This window comes from Oryx dammah, unplaced genomic scaffold (genome assembly GCF_014754425.2).
Source record: "Oryx dammah isolate SB20612 unplaced genomic scaffold, SCBI_Odam_1.1 HiC_scaffold_8, whole genome shotgun sequence".
Classification (NCBI taxonomy): Eukaryota; Metazoa; Chordata; class Mammalia; order Artiodactyla; family Bovidae; genus Oryx; species Oryx dammah.
In genome coordinates, this window is record NW_024070192.1 from 12,848,854 (window position 1) to 12,867,718 (window position 18,865).

An 18,865-nucleotide genomic window follows, 5' to 3' on the forward strand; every position below is an offset into this window, starting at 1 on the left:
GGGAGGGGCCCAAAGAGAATCCGCTGGCCACTGTATCTCACTGGTCACCAGGGAGATGAGGGGTAGGGGGGTCCTCTGAGGGGCTTCCACCCACCATGCCCTTGGCCCTCCCACTGCAGGTAGTGGCTGACCCACCCCCAGGGACTCAGGTGAGGCTCACGTGGGCAGTCCCATTCACTCATGCCTGGGTCCAGGACAGAGCCAGCTTTCCTGGTCCTGACTTGATCCCAGGGTCTCTCTGATGTCCCCCTGCCCCACCCCCTACGCCCTCCGCAGGGGCCACAGGTGGGAGGCGGCCCAGGGGACAGAGCCTGTGACTCCACAACCAGCTGCAAGCAGAGCCCTTCCTACCCCAGGCCTGTCCCCATGGCTGTGACAAGCTGTGGCCCTGCAGGAGGCAGGCTCCGCCCACATCTGCCCTGGGACCTTGCTGGTGCAGGACTCGGTGGTCCAAAACCCTTCGGCCGAGCCTGCCTGGTTCACCCTGTGAATCCCCAGACCTCCCGTGTGGGCCACAGTGGGTTTGGGGAGACGCCTGCAGGCACCTGTCTTTCGTCCCAGCGCCACCTGCCAGGTTCCCTCCTGCCTCCATAACCAGCAGAGTGGGGCATCTCTAGCAGAACGTGGGAGGGGTGACCTGACCACCACGTTCCTCCCGTTGGGTGTCACCTCTCCTGGGACCCCACATGGAGGCTCCCCCTTGTCCTTGGCCGTTTCTGCAACTACTGCTATTACCTAAGTTTTGCTAGAAGTATTTGAATGGAAACCGTTCTACCTGGAAAACAACTGGAATTTCCACATTCTGTTCTCTACAGGCTGCCTGGTCTCAGCCCCCCTTTTCTCCTCCCATTATCTCCAGTTTTCAAAGGAAACACATGTGGGTTCAGGGCCAGCCCGGTCACAGACCTGGGTTGATAAAGGGGCCACTGGGCAGGCAGGCCCGTCCCTGACCTGGAGAGGGGACTAACTTCACAAAACTGTTCAAGTTAGATGCTTCCATGAGTGGACAGACTTCCTTAAGACAACAGAAACGTCAGACATAAAACCAACAAGGACGAGAACCCAGAGGGTACAGGGGACTTCTACAGGTCATGAAACACAATCCCGTAGACAAGCTGGTCAGAAACGTCAGGGGAGGAAATCCACACCCCTGCTGTGGGAAAGGTCTCAGCCTTGCCGATGATTAGACAGAAATGAACCCCACCATCTAGCTGCGGGGCCTCGGAACTGCCCCTGCCTCCAGGTTTGTCCCCTGGCCTGGCCACTCCCTAGGCGTTGTCTAGCAAAGTAGAAGATGTGGCCACCCCACAAGCCGAGGACAGCAGTCAGGACCCTCCACATGAAGCTCTGGTGTGACGCCCATGGCTGGATCCCACACCACCAACGGGAAGAAAACAGCTGGCCTCTAGCATGATGTGGAGGCCGGACCCCAGAGAACACAGCCGACTCCATCACACAAGCCAGGACCACACCCTCCGACTGGAAGGACTAGCTGAGAAAGTACGAACCACAGAACCAGGCAGTGCTGGGGGAATGGCTGCTCATCTTAAACTGTGCGGCAGGTTCTGGAACAAATGCTGCAGTTTTTTTAAAGGGCAGGTGGTTCGTATTTACACCTTTGTTGCCTCTGTTCTGGTAAAACTGTATTTACAGATGCAGCTGACAGGCCACACTTTGGCCATCTCCAAAAGGTGTGAAAAGTTCACAATAAAGTTTATCAAAGAAAAATGTGAGAGGGACTTCCCTGATGGTTCACTGGCTAAGACTCCACACTGCCAGTGTACGTGTCCTGGGTTCGATCCTTGGTCAGGGAACTAGATCCCACGTGCTGCAGCTAAGACCTGGCACAGCCTTGAAGAGTAAGTGGAAGAAATGTGAGAAAAGTTCTAAAAAGAATAATGAACTAGCTGCACTCGGTGGTGAACATTATAAAGCTACAGTCAGTAGTGATGCGAAGCAGACAGATCAGTAGAAAAAGGCCAGGCCTCCAGAAGTAGCTCCCAGTACACATTCATAGCTGACACACAAAGATGGCACTTGCTGACAGGCAAAGCCGGGCGTCTCACCAAGCGACGTGGGGACAACTGAGGATCCTCATGGAAAGAAACAGTCTCCGTAACGCAGTAAATTCCAGTTGTATCGAAGATATAAGGAAAATACCGGAGTCTGAGGACCAGACTTAGATAATGTTTTTATAAAATTTCATAATGAGGAATGATTGTCTTAGAATGAATAAAACATCTAAAAGCCTTAAAAGGAAAAATTATTTTGACTATACCTGAATAAAAAACTTCCAAGTGGCGAAAGATACAAATTTAGTCAAATGGCACAGAAGAATCTGCAGCACTTCACAGACAGTGGTTGGTTTTTGTTGCTATATAAAGAAAATCAGAGACCAATAGAGAAACGGGCCAGTGCAAAGGATAATGTACCAAAGGGAACAGAGATGACTACGAACGTGATGAGACGCCCTCCTTACCCACGACATGACATCGCCGGTTGGAACCACGGCCTTACTGTTTCTGAGCAGCAGCTTGCAAAGACGGGACATCGGGTCCCACTGGAGAAGGGTCCCGGGTCGGGGTGTAAACTAGCTCAGCCTCCAGGGACGGAATGGCTGGTCTCATGGCTGATGGCGGGCATGCTCGTTGACCAGCATCTTTCAAACATTTCTCCCAAGCATGTAGCCACTTGAGCAAAATTATGCATATATAAAGATATGCGGCGTTATTTCTAACAGCAAAGAATAAAAATGGCCTAAAGCTACATCAGTAAGTATTGGGTTGGCCAAAAAGGTCTTTGGGGTTTTTCTGCAAGATGCTACATTCTATACCTTTTCTGTAAGATAATAATAGATAATATCTGGATAATAAATGTATGAAACATCCATATAATTGAGTAGGATGCAGATATTTTTAGGACGAGGGACGTGATTCCCTCAGAAGCTCCTCTAGCCAGCAGTGAAGGAGGTGTTCCTGCCGACAAAAGGAACCCTGGACCTAAGCCCCTAGAAACACTTTACACCACAAGCCGGTTTCGTCAACAAACAGGTCGCAAGAGGGAGATGGAGGTTACCTCGGGTCTGCATTCCAGCACACAAATGTGAAAAGATAAAAGACGCCTACAAGGCAGATTTCAACACTGATGGGATATCTGAAAATTTAGGGTGAGATAGTGTTGTTTGGGTAGTTTTCTTTTTAAAGCTTTTAATCTTTTTAGGAAACAACGATGAAGAAACAAGGCTAGAATCTGCCTTGATCGCAGGTTGGGGGAGTTGGGGCTCAATGCTTTGGCCGAATGTGCTGGAAAGCTCCCTTCATGGTGAAGGTGAGCACGACAGGGTTAGGTGGCGCCAGTGGGTTTATGTGGAATTAACTCCAAGATATACCATCAAGTGAAAAAACAAAATACAGAATAAGTATGTACAGCATGCTGATGTTGATTTAAAACACACACAGAGTGCAGGGGGCAAGGCTTCTGTCCCTGGCTGAGGAGGACCCTGCACACCACGTCGTGTGGCCAAAAAAAAAAAAAAAAAAAAATCACACGTTGTGTTTGCCTTTCTGTCTCTGGACCCTCCAAAGGCACAGAGCAGGGGGCGGGACGGGAACGGTGCTCCCTCCCCACCCAACATCTGCTCCCCAGGGAAGGTTTGCGTGGGTGGGGGTGTCTGCTTCATGGCTATTTTGGGTCCCTGAGAAGTAGACCCTTAAGAGAACCCATCTTCTTTGAAAAGTTAGGTATCGTCTGTGTATAGTTTAAGTTTTCACGTTACAACTGCTTCTTGCAACCCTATCATCATCCATCCAGTGTCCCTGGCAACTTGGTACATCGCTTCTCTTGGCCTCTCAGGAAACTGCTTTCAAACAAGACCAGGTGGGTGAGGGCCTCAGGAGCAGTGAGTGTCCCTGTGTCAGGCCCCAGAAAGCTGTGACCCTGACTCAGCGCCCGCAGCCTGTGGAAGCCCTGCTTCTAGCGTGTCACCTCCATGATGTCATGCATTGCTGGGACGGGTGTCTTGCTACAGACCCAGCCCCTTGTTGGCTTTCACAGAATAAGCTACCATCATGGGGGGAGTGGGGACGGGTAGCAAACAGCCAGCAAAGCACTGAGGCCCTTGGCCCACATCCTTGAGCTCTGATGGCTGCCAGTGACCACGAGAGTCTGGAAGCAAACGTGCTGCACGTGAGCCTCCCAGTGAGCGGGCGCCCCGGCAGGCCCCACCACTCCCACCCGAAGCCGGCACTCACTTGTGGCGCCTGGACCTCTGACCCACGGAAACGTGAGGTGATAAGAAATGTGTGCTGTTTGGGGCTAAGTTTATAGTTTGCTATACAGTGTTAGTTAAATAACAGGTTGAACCTGGCAAACAGTCTAACAAGAAAACCTCAGGGTGACAGGTTGGGACTGGAGCCATCTGGCCACCTGGCCCCGGGACTGTCACTGCACAGCCACTGGCAAAAGCATGAAACTGGCCCCTACTGAGCCCACACACAAACATCAACTCAAAACGGGTCCAAGAGCTAAATGAAGGAGCAGAGACCATAACCCTTAGAAGAAAGCACAGGGGTGAGTCTTCATGACCCCGGATTGGGCGCTGTTTTCTTAGCTGTGACACCAAACAGGAGCAGTCAGATTTAAAATAGATAAAATGGGGCCATCCCTGGTGGTCTAGTGGTTGAGAAATTGCCTTCCAAGACAGGGGATCTGAGTTCAGTTCCTAGCTGGGGAACTAAGGTCGTGGGCGACTAAGCCTGCCTGCTGCAACTGTTGAGCCTAGGTTCCACCACAAGAGATCCCACAGGCTACAAGCAAGACCCAACCCAGCCAAAAACAGTATTCTTTAAAAATTGATAAAATGGACTTTGTCAAAGTTAAGCACTTCTGTGCACCAAAGGACACCATTAAGAGAGTGAAAAGACAGCTCACGGAGTAGGAAAAAACTTGCCGAAGCATCTGATCGGGGATTTGAATCTAGAACTATATAGAACTCTCAGGACTCGATTAAAAGACAACTTGAGCAGAAAATGGGGAAAGGACTTGGACAGACAGTTCTCCAGAGGAGACAGAAATGTCTAACGAGCCCATGAAAGAAGCTGTTGAGTTCACTGTTGTCAGACACAAATCACAACCACCGTGAGAGCCATGTCACCCACCAGGACAACTGTGATGAACACACATGTCACGAGGTGGGAGAGGATGTGAGAAACTGGGACTTCTGGGTGATGGGTAGAGGTAAGTTGCCCCAAGACCAGCGATTCCACCGCAGGTCTGTGTCCGAGAAAACTGAATACACATCCCATGGAAATTGGACCCAATGTTCACATGGCCTTGTTCAGACTGACAAAGCCTCTTGTGCCCCTGAAGTTCTGTCCTGGTCCACGTGTTCAGCTCACCCGTGGTGCAAAGTCACCAACTGGCAGTGGGAACCTCACCTCTATGGCCTGGCAGCTTCTGTGGGGCTGGAGCCCAGGGCTGGGCCTGGCCACGTGGGACCAGCTGGCACTCTGAGGCCACTCCCTGCACCAGGCTCCTGGGCTCAGCCTGTCCCCACACCCGCTCTCCCAACAGTTGGGTGACTTCACCACAGCGGTGCTTTGAGTGATGGGAAGAATAGGGATGCCCAGCCTGTGCTCCAGCCCCGCACGTGACCCCCACCTGACCAACACACTGCAATGCTCCCCCATGTCAGCTTGAGCCCCGCGGGAGCACCGCCTCAGGGAAGCAACGTCCCCGTCAGCGTGGGCGGCACTGGCCGGTCCGGGGGACCCCTGGAGCACACAGTAAACCGCACGTAGAAGCTGGGGGTAATGTTACAGTGCAGAAGGAGGTCCAGGAGGAGGCCTGGCATCTTAAAGCCAGTCGCCAGCGGAGGGTTCTCCTTTCTCCGGTGCCCTCCACGGGCTTGTCCGCTGTGTACACACGGAGTGGGCCACCTTTGCTGTGAAAGTGTGTGCGGGCCCATGGGCTCCCTGAGCCCAAGACTCAGCGAGTGTCTGCACTTGAGGTGGGGGTGAGAGGCGGGTCCTGCTCGCTTTCCTGCTGCTGTTGCCTAACTGTTGAATGAACACTGCCTCCCTTTTGCAAAAGCCACTGCCTCCAGGAAGGCCTCGGGCCTGGCACCCTGGTTACTGAAGTTCCAACCTCAGAGGCTGGAAGCAGCCGCCTGTGTGCACATCTGTGCACCGTCCCACGTCCCCAGGGCACAGCACAGGGCCCTGCTCACTCACCCACCACTGGCCCCCCCCCTCACCGGGGACACTTTGGGGCAGCCCCACCCTACACGAGCCCACAGGACCGGCCCCACAGTCCAGGTGGGTTAAGGACACTTTACACTTGCATCTGTGACTATCTTTCTGACCACAAGGAGGAATTTCCAAAACGGGGGGACACTAGAAGTGTTCATCATGAGAAAAGCTGATAAATGTTCTGTGTTAAAAGTAAGTTTTTCTGGGAAGAACCTGTGAAAAGACAAGTCATAACTTGTCTTATTGTTCAGAGAAAATGTGCTGAACACCAGTCGACCAAGGAGGAAACCAAGGAGAAGAGACGGGCAGGCCAGGTGGCTGACGGCTCCAAAGCTAAGAGAAGGTTGCCATCGCCAGAGCCCACCAGCGGGCTTCGTGATGGAAACTCACACACCGGGATGAGACCCCCACAGGGAGAGGGTAGTTCAAGGACCCAGCTCATAGCCTCCCTGTGGGACCCCAGTGTCCAATCTGGAGCCAAGAAACAAGCACCTGTCCCATGCGGCCGCAAATAGGGAGAAAAGGTGAGGGTGTGATGGAGAAAACCGCCAGGACGCTGGTCAACCAGTGGGCGCATGCGCAGGGCCACACGGGTGCAGCTGGGCAGCCTCGTCCCTTGCAGCTCTCGTGGGAAATGCAGCCTGCTTTATGGGGCACCGCCGCCTCCCCGACACCCTGGGCCTGGCTGGAGGTGGCCCTGTTGTTCCCATCCCCACCCCCATGCAGGCCACCCTCCTGCCCTCCACCCCCAGAGTGGTGGTTGCCACCTGCCATCCTAGCCCATGCCCTCCTGGTGGACACACCATACTACCTGACCCTGGGGCTGTCCTAGCCACACGTGGGAGGAGAGCTGATACTCACCAGCTTCACGCAGATAACAAAGGGTGGCCGTGCAGCTCGGAAGTGCAGGACTGGGATCCGGGGCTTGGGCCTTTCCTGAGAGGAGAGGAGGGTCATGGGCTGCCCCATGTTGCTCCCTGCTCCCCCACATCTGCCCTGTTTACAGTTTGACACCCTCAGATGGGCACCAGGACCACGGCCAGACCCAGGACTGGACCTGCTCCCCAACACCCTGGCCCAGCCATCGACAGCTGCCCCAGGACTCCCGAGGCAGGCAGCAGACAGACCCAGGCCTGTGAATAGCATCTTCAGTGGGGCTGGGGGCAGCAGAGGGCAGGCACAGGGGCCTTCTGGGGTCCTAGAAGACTCCAGGAGCCTGGGGGCTGCCTCTGCCAAGCCTGGCAGCTATCCGGGCTCAGATGGCCTTTCCCTAGGAGGAAGGTTCTGGGTAGTGTCTACTCAAAAGGCCTGGATGGCTCCCAGGCGGGGGGGTGGGGGGCCCGCACCTGAGAGTCCTCGTAGCAGTAGAAGCCCTTTCGGATCTTGTTCTCATCCACGTCGCAGAAGGCAGCCACCTGGGAAGGACACAGGACACAGCCTCAGGGGCAGCGGGGTTAGTGCTGCCTGACGGGCATGGTGGGGGGTGGGATGGGGCTGGGGCGGGGTGGGGGGTGGTGCAGGGGCAGGCCCCTACCTTGTGCTGTGAGCCCGCCGTCAGGCTGCGGTAGAGCCGGCGGCCCTGCCGGCCCGCGTTCCAGATGGTGAAGGTTGCCCAGTGGGGCAGGGCCTGCTCTTCCAGGAAGCGGACACGGTGGGCCCAGATGGTGGTCCTGCAGGGGTGAGGGGTGGGTGAGGGGTGTGAGCCAGGAGCGCAGGGCCTCTGATGCCCCAGGCCTTCCTCCCCGACCCGGAGCCCGCCCCACAAGTCCCCCTGGTCTGGGGCCCGGGTTGAGGCAGGGGGGAGTGGCAGCGCTCCAGCTATTGGCTGAGTGACTGAACCCAGGAGCCTGGATGACGAGGTCACACTCCTTGCCCCACATGGACCCTCGGACATGCCCAGCTCATGTCCACGTGCTCAAGAGATGTGGGGGACACCAGGCACAGGAGCCCAAGGGAGACTCAGCTGCCCTGGTGTCCAGCACCTGCCACTTTCAGAAAGAATGAGGCAGAATGTGCCACCAACATCACATTTTCAAAGAGGCAAACTATACTGTTTAGAGGACATCACACATGGTCAAAGTATAAAGAAATGGGTCCTGTGGCAAATAAACTTCCCACTTGGGACACCAGGAAATGGAACCTGGGAGATGCAGATTTGGGGAAATGGGTAATTTCATCTTAAAGACGATTCCTCCATGCCTTCTGGCTGTTGGAAGTATTTCATAGTGAAACTGTTAAATGATATAAATGTTGATCATTCTCAATTTAAAATGTAAAGGACAAGATTCAGGGAGCCTCTCATAGGGCTTTTGGGGAAAGACTTTGAAGGAATTCAGTTATTGACAAGCCTGAAGGTGTAATTAGCGCTCGCTGCTCTGTGAGGTTTTGCTGCTCAAAGACTTTAATCCGACACAGAAACTAACATGAGATCACCTCTTTTACACTGTGGGTGGCAAAGCCTCACGCTGCAAAAAGAGAAGAGTCCTGGCATAAAAGACTTACCGCATGAAAACAGGATGAGGATGTGTGTGGCACAAGCCATCTGGCCAGATACCTGCCCCCCAGATACACGCGCACAGCGTGGCGAGGCGCGGTGGGCCGCCACAGACCCGCCTCCGCATCAGCCTGCTTCACAGCAGCTCAACACGTGGACATGTGAAACTTCAGGAGACAGTGGAAGAGATCCTAGAGGTCCAGGCATTTCTTAGCCCTGCAGAGCATCTTGGGTGCCCAAGCACTTCTCAGCTCTGCAGAAGACTTGTGTCCAGAAAAACTATCTTTGCATTTTATTCACATAGAGTTTCCAACTCCCATTTTATGGATGGTGGGAAAGTGGTTACTTCCCTGAAGATATACTTGCCAGACAGTTGGATAATTGTTAATGAAATTCACATAGAATAAGAGCAAGGAGCTTAGGTGTACATACAAGTCAGGTGGTTATGACAAACACGTATCCAGGTAACCCCCACCCCTATCAAGAGGTGGGGCACTTCCATCACCCCAGAAAGTTTCTGGTACCTCCTTCCCCTGAGAAGAGCAGTCTCGCTTTTGTCACTGTGGACTAGTTCTGCCTGTTGCAAAAGTGGAAGCCACAGTATGTGTGTTTTTGTATCCGGTTTCTCTTACTAATCATATATATACATACATATATATATATATTTTATATTCATCCTGGTCTGGCAGGTATCAGTGTTTGTTCTCCTGCTGAGCAGTACTCCGTTATAGCAGTGCTTATCGATCACCTGCTGACTGGCATCTGGGTTGCTCCCGCTCTTGGCTGCTAATAGAGAAATGTTGAGCAATTAATTCATTTCTCGTGGATAAACACCTAGACATGGAATTGCCAGGCCACAGGGCAGGTGTTAATTAATAAAATAAGGTCCAACAACTTTCGAGAGAGGATGCGCCATGTATACGCTCCCAAGAGCAATGAATATGTCTGGTGGTCCACACCCTCCCCATGATTTGGAATTGCAGACATTACTTTTAACCCTTCCAGTGGGTGTGAAGAGGTTAGTTTTCATTTCTCTGATAATAATGATGAAACCTTTTCATGGACTAATTGCCCATTTATATATTATTTGTGAAGTGTCATGTCCATTCAAGAATTTTACTTATTTTTATTAAATTTTTATTTTTCGGTGGTAGAGGTTCTTAATATAGTTTCTACACTTGTCCTCTGTGAGATACATAAAATATGAACATTTTCTCCCAGTCTGTGGTTTGTCTACTCATTTTCCTAATGGTGTCTTTTTAGGAGCAAAAAGTTTTTAATTTTGAAGTTCGATTTGTCAAGTTTTAAATGGCTGAAGAATCTGGTGTCCTCTCTAATAAATGTTTGCCTATCCCAGAGTTGTGAAGATATTCCCTGATGTTTTCTTCTGGAAGCTTTATCATTTAAGTACTTCTATTTTTACATCTAAGCCATTTAGAATTAATTCTTCAATAAGGGGGTGAGTTTTTTTTCCATATGCATATCCATTTGTTCAAAATATTTTTCTTTTTCCATTGAATGCCTTTGGAGACTTTGTTGAAAATCAGTTGTGAGTCTATTTCTGGACTCTCTGCTCTGCTTCACTGATATGTATTTCTGCATTTATGCTACTGATACATTTTCCTGATTGGTGTAGCTTCAGAGTGAGTCTTAAAATCAGGCACAATGGATCCTCAAATTTTGCTCTTTTCAAAATTATTTAGGCTAGTCTAGGTCCTCTGATTTTTTTGTGTATTTTAAAATCAGATTTTCAGTTTCTACAAAGAAGCCAGCCGGGACTTTTACAGGGATTGCACTGAATCTACAGATCAGTTTGGGCAGAACTGATGTTAACAATACTGTGTCTTGGGATTTCCCTCGTGGTTCAGGGGTTAAGAATCTGATGCAGGGACACAGGTTCGACCCTTGGTCTGGGAAGATTCCACAGGCCACGGGGGAACCAAGCCTGTGCGCTGCTACTGGTCCTGAGCTCTCGACAGTGCAGACTGCAGCCACTGAGTCCACGCCCTTCAACCACTGAGTCCTGCGTGTCCCAGAGCCCATGCTCTGCACAGAGAAGCGACTGCAATGAGAAGCCTGTGCACGGCGACTAGACAGCAGCCCCCACCCGCCACAGGTAGATAAAGCCTGTATGCAGCAACCAAGACCCAGCACAGCCAAAGATAAGTGGGGGGAAAAAAAAAAAAAACAAGAATGAATCTTCCAATCCACGAATGTGGTATCTCTCTCCATCGACCTATTGTATAGGTTTTAACTTCCCTCAGCATTTTTTGGAATGGATTTTAGCAGATAAGAGCTATACTTTGTTACACTTAAAAATATTTTATCATTGATGTTATTGTACATTTTGTAAACTGCATTTTTTTCAATTGTTTTATTGCAAGTCTATGAATTTGTGTCCTGGAAAACTCACTATACTATTGGTTTTGATTTCCTATGAGACACAATCATGCCATCTATTGATACAAATGATGCTAGTTTTCCCTCCACCTTCTAATGCTTGTATCTGTTCTTCTCCTGATTTTACTGCACTGACTTCCCTTACTATGTTGAATAGAAGTAGTGGGAGGAATAATCAGATCACTTCCTCCTGATCTTAGAAGGGAATGCTTTCAGTCTTTAATTATTAAATATGAGGTTATGGGTTTGTGTAGATACTATCAGACTGAGAAAGTTTTCTTCTATTTCTAGTTTTCTGAGATTTTTTAAAAACCATAAAGGGATATTGAATTTTGTTAATTATTTTTTCTGCATCTATTGGGCTGTGTGATTTTTATCCTTTATTCTTTTACTGTAGCAAATCATACTAATTGATTTTGAAGAGTTAAACCAGAATTGTATTCATGATGTGTTATCCTTTCACACATATTTCTGAATTTGACTTGGCAATATTTTGTGAATGATTTTTTGCACCTATTCTCATAAGGAATATTGGTCTGTAATTTTATTTTCCTGTAATATTCTTGTAGCATTTTAAACTTCAGAGTCATGCTAGTCGTAGGGAGTAAGTGTGAAGCTCCTCCCTCCCAACACCCAATAGATCTTTATCCTCTTCTATTTCCTGAAGGAATTCATGTAAGATTAGCATTCTGGAGAAGGAAATGGCAACCCACTCCAGTACTCTTGCCTGGAAAATTCCATGGACTGAGAGGCTCCTCAGAGCCTGGTAGGCTACAGTCCATGGGGTCACAAAGACTCAGACACGACTGAGTGACTCCACTTCACTTTACATTTTTGATAGAATATATCAGGAAAGCCATCTGGCTTGGGTTTTATGAAAAATTTAAAATTACTAATCTAATTTTAATTATTTATACTTTAAGTATCTCTTGTATCTGTACTGATGTCCTCTCTTTAATTCTCAGTATATTGGCAATCTGTTCTCTTAAAAATCAATCTTATACAGAGTGAAGTAAGCCAGAAAGAAAAACACCAATACAGTATACTGACACATATATATGGAATTTAGAAAGATGGTAATGATGACCCTCTACGCGAGACAGCAAAAGAGACACAGATGTATAGAACGGACTTTTGGACTCCGAGGGAGAGGGAGAGGGTGGGATGATTTGAGAGAATGGCATTGAAACATGTATACTATCATGTAAGAAACAAAGTCCCAGTCTATGTTCGATGCAGGACACAGGATGCTTGGGGCTGGTGCATGGGGATGATCCAGAGAGATGATATGGGGTGGGAGGTGGGAGGGGGATTCAGGATTGGGAGCTCGTATACACCCGTGGTAGATTCATGTCAATGTATGGCAAAACCAATACAGTATTGTAAAGTAAAATAAAGTAAAAATAAAATTAAAAAAAAATTCAATCTTGTTAGAGGTTTTTCAATTGCACTGATTTTATTTCAAACCAATTCCTGGTTTTGCTCATTTTTTTCCTATTGATAGTCCATTTTCAATTGTACCTTCTTTATTCCTTTTCTTCTGAGTTTATTTTTCTGTTGGTTTTGTAACTTTTAAATGAGGAGACTTAGATAATTGCTGAGTTTTTTCTTTAATAACATAAGCTTTTAAAGCCATAAAAATCTTACTATAAACTCTGTTTTAGCTAAATCCCACAAACTTTTACATACTGTTTTGTCATTAGTTAAAATTTCCCCCTAGTAGCCTTGTAATTTTTTCCCTTGGTTGCTTAATTTCCAAATATTCTGGATATTCAAAATGTCTTAATGATTTCTGATTTATAAAACACCCAGTATTTCAATCATTTGAAACGTATTCAGACTTGCTTATTGGCCCAAAGTAATGTCTATCTTGTACTTTAAAAGTATGTATATTCTGGAGTTTAGTGTTCCTTGTAGATTCCCTGGTGGCTCAGATGGTAAAGCATCTTCCTGCAATATAGGAGACCCGGGTTTGATCTCTGGGTCGGGAAGATCCCCTGGAGAAGGAAATGGCAACCCACTCCAGTATTCTTGCCTGGAAAATCCCATGGACAGAGGAGCCTGGCAGGCGACAGCCTATGGGGTCACAAAGAGTCGGACCTGACTAAGCAACTTCACTTTCTTTCTATAGTCTTCCTTAAATGTCTACTTTTATGTTGGTCAATTAACAGTGTTGCTCAAATCTTCTGATCCTCACAGACTTCCCAACTTCTATCAATTACTGAGACAGGAATATTAACATTTTCAGCTCTAACTATGGGTTTGTCTACTTCTCCCTCTATTTCTACCAGTTTTTGCCTGTGTATTTTGAAACTCTGTGATTAGGGATACACACATTTAGGACTCTTATGTCCCCCTAGACCTTCACCCCATGTGTGCAAATCGCACTTACTTGAGTCAAGTTCATGACAATAAACTCCCTATGATGCTTCACTAAAGCTGCTGCTGCTGCTGCTAAGTCGCTTCAGTCGTGTCCCACTTTGTGCGACCGCATAGACGGCAGCCCACCAGGCTTCCCTGTCCCTGGGATTCTCCAGGCAAGAACACTGGAGTGGGTTGCCATTTCCTTTTCCAATGTATGAAAGTAAAAAGTGAAAGTGAAGTCGCTCAGTCGTGTCCGACTCTTAGCAACCCCATGGACTACAGCCTACCAGGCTCCTCCACCCATGGATTTTCCAGGCAAGAGTACTGGACACTAAAGCTACTATATCAAAATTCAGATTTATCAAAAGACAAAAGAAATCAAGCTCCTTTGCTTAAAGCTGGAAAACAAAGCAGCTAAGCTTCAGTAAGGAATAGCGCACGTGTGAAAGTTCAAGGATCTCCCAAATGAAGGCGAATACCGCAATATGCGATCCCCCCACGACACATTCTCCAGTCAGCACCACACCCACAGTGACAGTGGACAGGAGACCTCTCTGGATAACAGCTGAGCGGCCACGCCTTCCAACGAGTCTCATACCCTCTGGGGAAGAACAGAGTCTCCTCTGTGTCCAGAAACTCAAATGCATGTCTTTGCATCACGCTCTTTCCACTCAAAAGATGCCCTGATCACAGACCTGTTTCAGGGCTCCACTCCTCTCTGTCCCTAAGTGAGCAGCATCACGGTAGCACCGAGGGCCTCCACACTTGTGGTTGTTTGAAACAAAACTCACACACACCTGCACAAACATGCATGTGCACATGCACAGAGTTCAAACTAAAGAAAGGAAAACACACAGCTCCCTTGTTTTCACCTTCTGCACTTCAGGAACCTCCCCTGCCCTACCCCTGGCAGTCGATCTCCAGCTTTGGAACCTGGGAGACCGTGAGCCATGACAAGGAGGGGGCTAGCCTTTGTGATGGCCCACGTAGGGGATGACCCAACCTCTGCCCCAGCCGCCCTCCCCTTGGTGGGCAGAGAAGGAAGAGGACGCCCCCAGTCCACCTGTAATCACACCAGTGGTGGGCTGGGCTCATTCTGAGTCCTTTCAGCTCAAATCAAGTGAGAGCAGGACCCCCAGACGAATCTACATGTGAATTCTGGGTGCGCCTGGTTGCTCAGCTGTGTCCAGCCCTTTGGATTGTAGCCTGCCAGGCTCCTCTGCCCATGGAAGTTTTCAGGCAAGAATACTGCTGTGGGTTGCCATGTCCCCTCAGGGGATCTTGCTGACCCAGGGAATCGAACCCACGTCTCCTGTGTCTCCTGCACTGCAGGCAGATTCTTTACCCACTGAGCCATGGTCCAGGGGTTAGGAATCTGCCTGCCCATGCAGGGGACACGGGTTTGATCCTCGGTCCAGGAAATACAATCCCACGTGCCACGGGGCAACTTAGCCCCGTGTCACAGCTACTGAGCTCACGCTCTGGAGACCCTGAGCCGCAGCTAGTGAAGTCAAGCGCCCAGAGCCTGCGCTCTGCAATGAGACGCCCTGCGGTGAGGAGCGCCTGGGGAGTAGGCCCTGCTCGCTGCAATGAGAGCGCCTGTGCAGCAACAAAGACCCAAAGCAACGGAAATGAATACTAAAAGTGAGAGCGGACATTTAGCCTTGATCCTAAGGAAAACGCTGGTCCACAGACTGGGGACGACCTCCCTCCTGGGAGGCCGTGGGCCCTGGTGTCAGCCATGCTCCCAGGTCCCCACCTTGGGGCAGAGACCTGACTGGGTCCCCCCGCCCCACCTGGACCCCAGGCCCACGTACTCGAGGACGGAGTGTGTGGCTGCGCCGGGGTGGTAGCGGTAGAGGAGGAGGCTCTGGTCCACGCGGACGACCCCACCGCCCTTCCTCAGGTGCTCGTAGAAGAACAGCAGGTCCTCAGGGACACCCTGCAGGGTGAAGAAACATGTGTCCACTCAGAACAGAGCCTTGGTTCAGGCAACGGGAGATGGAGATTGGCCCGGGGCCCCCACACTTGAGCCCAGCCTGACCGGTGAGGCCTCAGCTAGAAAACAACACATCCAGCCGCCCCCAGCTCATGGCCAGAGCTTGGCATATGTGACCGTAAGAGGTGGCTCCGGGGCAAGAAGGTGCCCGAGGCGTAGACCCAAGCCCTGTCGTCACTCTCACTGCCTCCAACTGGACCCCAGACCCCACTGCCCCCTCTCTGTTGACAGGCACGCTGCTCCGAGGGTCTGCAGGGTCCCACAGGGTCCTCCTGTCCTGTGAGAACCCAGGCCTCCCACCCTCATCTGGAGAAGGGCTCAGAACAGGGCTGGCTGGCGGGGCCGCAGCTGCCCTGCTGGTCAGTCCAGGGCTGGGGGACCTCAGTCCTGATGGGGATAACAATCGCAGCTCCTTCACTTCCTTGAGTTCAAGGTGAAAACCAAGAAAGCAGAGGGTCTGGACAGGAGGTCACCCAGGGCGTGTTTGGCGAGCAGAATCCAGCGACAGCTGGGCAAGCTGCCAGGACCCCTGCTCTGGGCAGAGGCTGGTTTCCCCACAGTGCAGAGGCTGCTGTGCGCTGGCCCCAGCCTGTTCTGCCTCTTCAGCCCAAGCTCAGGCCAGGGCAGCACCAGCACCATGGCAGGGCTGACTGCTCCCGGTGGAGCCACCGTCGCTCACCCAGCTCATCCACCCCGAGGGGAAGGCGGCATGGCTGGCCTCTGAGGTCTCGATGCCCTGGTAGAGCCCCGTGGCCGTTACCCTTGGCGAGAGAGGGGACTCCTGGCCGCTTTTGGCCAGCTTCTTGGCCCAAGTGCACGCAGCCTCTGGGGTCTGTGATCACCCAGCCATGAATTCTGCCACCTCCTGGCTCAGGCCTGAGAGCCAACCTGTGGGCAGCCCGCTGGGCTCACTCCTGAGCTGCCACACTGAGGAGTGCACTGGTCCCCACACAGAGCCACCCTGCCCAGGGAATCGCCGCCAGGGGGTCTCAGCACACGGGAGACTGACAGGCAGCAGGCCGCAAAGGAAAGCGACGCGGGAGCCGCGCAAACAGCCTCACTTCAGTGTCAGCTGTTGAGTCATTCTGTGACGTGATGGACCACTGTGGTGACTGAAGTGTTTTCACAAAGACCACAAGTCATGAAAGGATTTATACCAAAATGTTAAAAGTCAGCTTTCACAATTGTGCTTGCGTGCGCACTGCAGCTAGAGAGGAGCACCCACGAGCTGCAACCAGAGAAAGCCGGCGAGCAGCAATGAAGACCCAGTGCAGCCAAAATTAAGGGGAAAAAGTGTGTGCAGCTCAGCTACAAGTCGTCCACAGTTAGAGAAAGACAAAAGGACCACACACAAAAGTTCAGAGCAGCTGTGTGGTGATGGGCTCACAGGTGATTTGTATATTTTTCCTTTTGCTAATTTTCTGCATGTTCAAAGGCACCTTTCAAGAGCACATTGTAACTCCACGCTTTATAGATTTAGGAAGGAGAGATGTCCTCTCTGCTCATGACCAGTAGGAAGTCAACCCCAGAGTTTTCTTATTTCTGGCAAAGAGACAACTGAGAATTTAATTTAGCCAGAGGAGGTGGAAAACCAGATGCTGAGCCCAGTCATCTGTGGAGACAGGGCCCGACAGAACTTGGGGGGTCACCCCTGCCTTGGGGGCTCAGGGGGTGTGGAAGGGCGTGTGCCCTCAGAGGTGTGGAGAAAGGGGATGTGGATCCTGCGGGATGAAACAGGAGGGGGGGGGACACACTCTCCTTCCCCTCCTGCCCTCAACGCTGCTGTCCTTCCCTGGGGTCACAGAAGGGGCGACCTTGGGGTCGGAATCCTGTGAACAGAGGCTACACAGCCAGCATGACAAGAGACAGAAAACAAACACTCTGTGAACAGACATTCACCCCAAACAAAAACACCACCACCAAAAATCACGAAGGAGAAGAAAATTCTGTGAACAACTCTCCCAGTGAAATCTCACGTCCTTCACAAGGCTTGAGAACAGAGGAGGCCATCTTGAGCCAGAAATGCCATAACTAACAGAGCTGGACCCGTGCAAAGAGCAGGGGAGACAGAAGAGGAGGAGGGGGACTAGCCTGGGCTGGGGGCGTGACCGCAGGGGGCTTCTCTGGGAGGTGAAGCTCTTTCGGGACATCAGACGGTGGTGATGGTCGTGCATCCCCGTGAATGTGCTGAAATACACTGAACTGCACACGTAACAGGTGAATTATACGAATTACACCCCAATAAACCTTTTAAATAAGGGGATTGACTGAACTCAAAAAAGAAATAGATGAAAAAGAAAAAATTATGTGAGAAATGAAGACGAAACTAGAAAGTTCTCCAGGGAAAACAGATCTGAATAAAAATAAGGGGCACTGAAGAAACGTAGGGAAGTGAAGATTAAGAAAATTAAATAATAAAAAAGGTTTAAGAGAAAGTTGTTGAAATGGAAGACAAAGAAAATCTAGCCAATGTATAATGAATATTGAAATAGAAAACCACAGCAATGGCGGACAGCTAAAACTTAAAACTATAAGCCAAAGAGAGAGCAGACCTGGTCCCCACACATCAGAACCAGATCACGTCGGAACCCAGTGAAACCAAGAGTCTTTAACAACAAGGCAGGAATTCCCCTGTTGCCTCCAGGTGAGTCTGAGGAGTGTCAGGCAAAGCGAGGCAGTGGGGAGCTGTGTCCTCAGGACGGGAGGGAAGGTGTGGCCCAGGGTTTTATGTGCAGTCCATCCCTCCTTCGTGTGTCCAAAACCGCAGTCTGAATGTGCAGGAACAAGGAACGCCATGGCCCTTCAGACGTGGGGAAGCCTGACGTGTGAGGCTGAGTCCAGGGACTCGGACAGGCACCTGGAGACTCAGCCGCCTTCTGATGTGAGCAGAAATCACACATCAAAATCAGCAGGAGAGAGAGAGGGAATAGGCTGACCCACTGATGGCCGTTCAAGCAACAGGTAGGAGTCAGAATACCTTCAAAAACAAACACAAAAAGCTGAACAGGAGAGGTTTAAGAAGAGCATATGGGATTAAGGGCATTCAATACAGAGACGACAAAATACAAACCTTCTTTGATACCGAGAGGTTTTTAAGACACGAGAGAAGATGCCGGCTTCTGGCTTTGGGTGTCTGAGAGGCCAACCTCTGCAGCACCTGTGAGGCCCCCAGGCTCAGAGCAGGGGGCGCCGGGGCGGGGAGATGAAACCCACGAAACAGAGGTGGACGCCCCAGCCTCGCTGCCCTGACGTCCTCGGGACAGAACCTAGGCAAGCACAGGTGGGAGTGAGGGAAAATCCCAGAACAGAGAGACCAAGGATGGGAGGAGATACCCACGAGCATGCATCTGACCCAGGACA

The 18,865-nt window shown here is 50.5% G+C and overlaps 1 protein-coding gene across 3 annotated transcripts in view; it reads right to left on the reverse strand.

Moving 5' to 3' along the window:
* Positions 1 to 18,865, reverse strand: part of B3GNTL1 (UDP-GlcNAc:betaGal beta-1,3-N-acetylglucosaminyltransferase like 1) — a 104,635-nt gene that overhangs the window by 1,932 nt on the left and 83,838 nt on the right. For all 3 annotated transcript variants that reach the window (XM_040244924.1, XM_040244925.1, XM_040244926.1), the window contains 4 exons: positions 15,324 to 15,448; positions 7,783 to 7,918; positions 7,595 to 7,663; positions 7,110 to 7,184 (listed from right to left, as the gene is read on the reverse strand). In XM_040244924.1, coding sequence (XP_040100858.1) covers positions 7,110 to 7,184; positions 7,595 to 7,663; positions 7,783 to 7,918; positions 15,324 to 15,448 — 405 coding nt within the window. The remainder of the gene's footprint in view (positions 1 to 7,109; positions 7,185 to 7,594; positions 7,664 to 7,782; positions 7,919 to 15,323; positions 15,449 to 18,865) is intronic.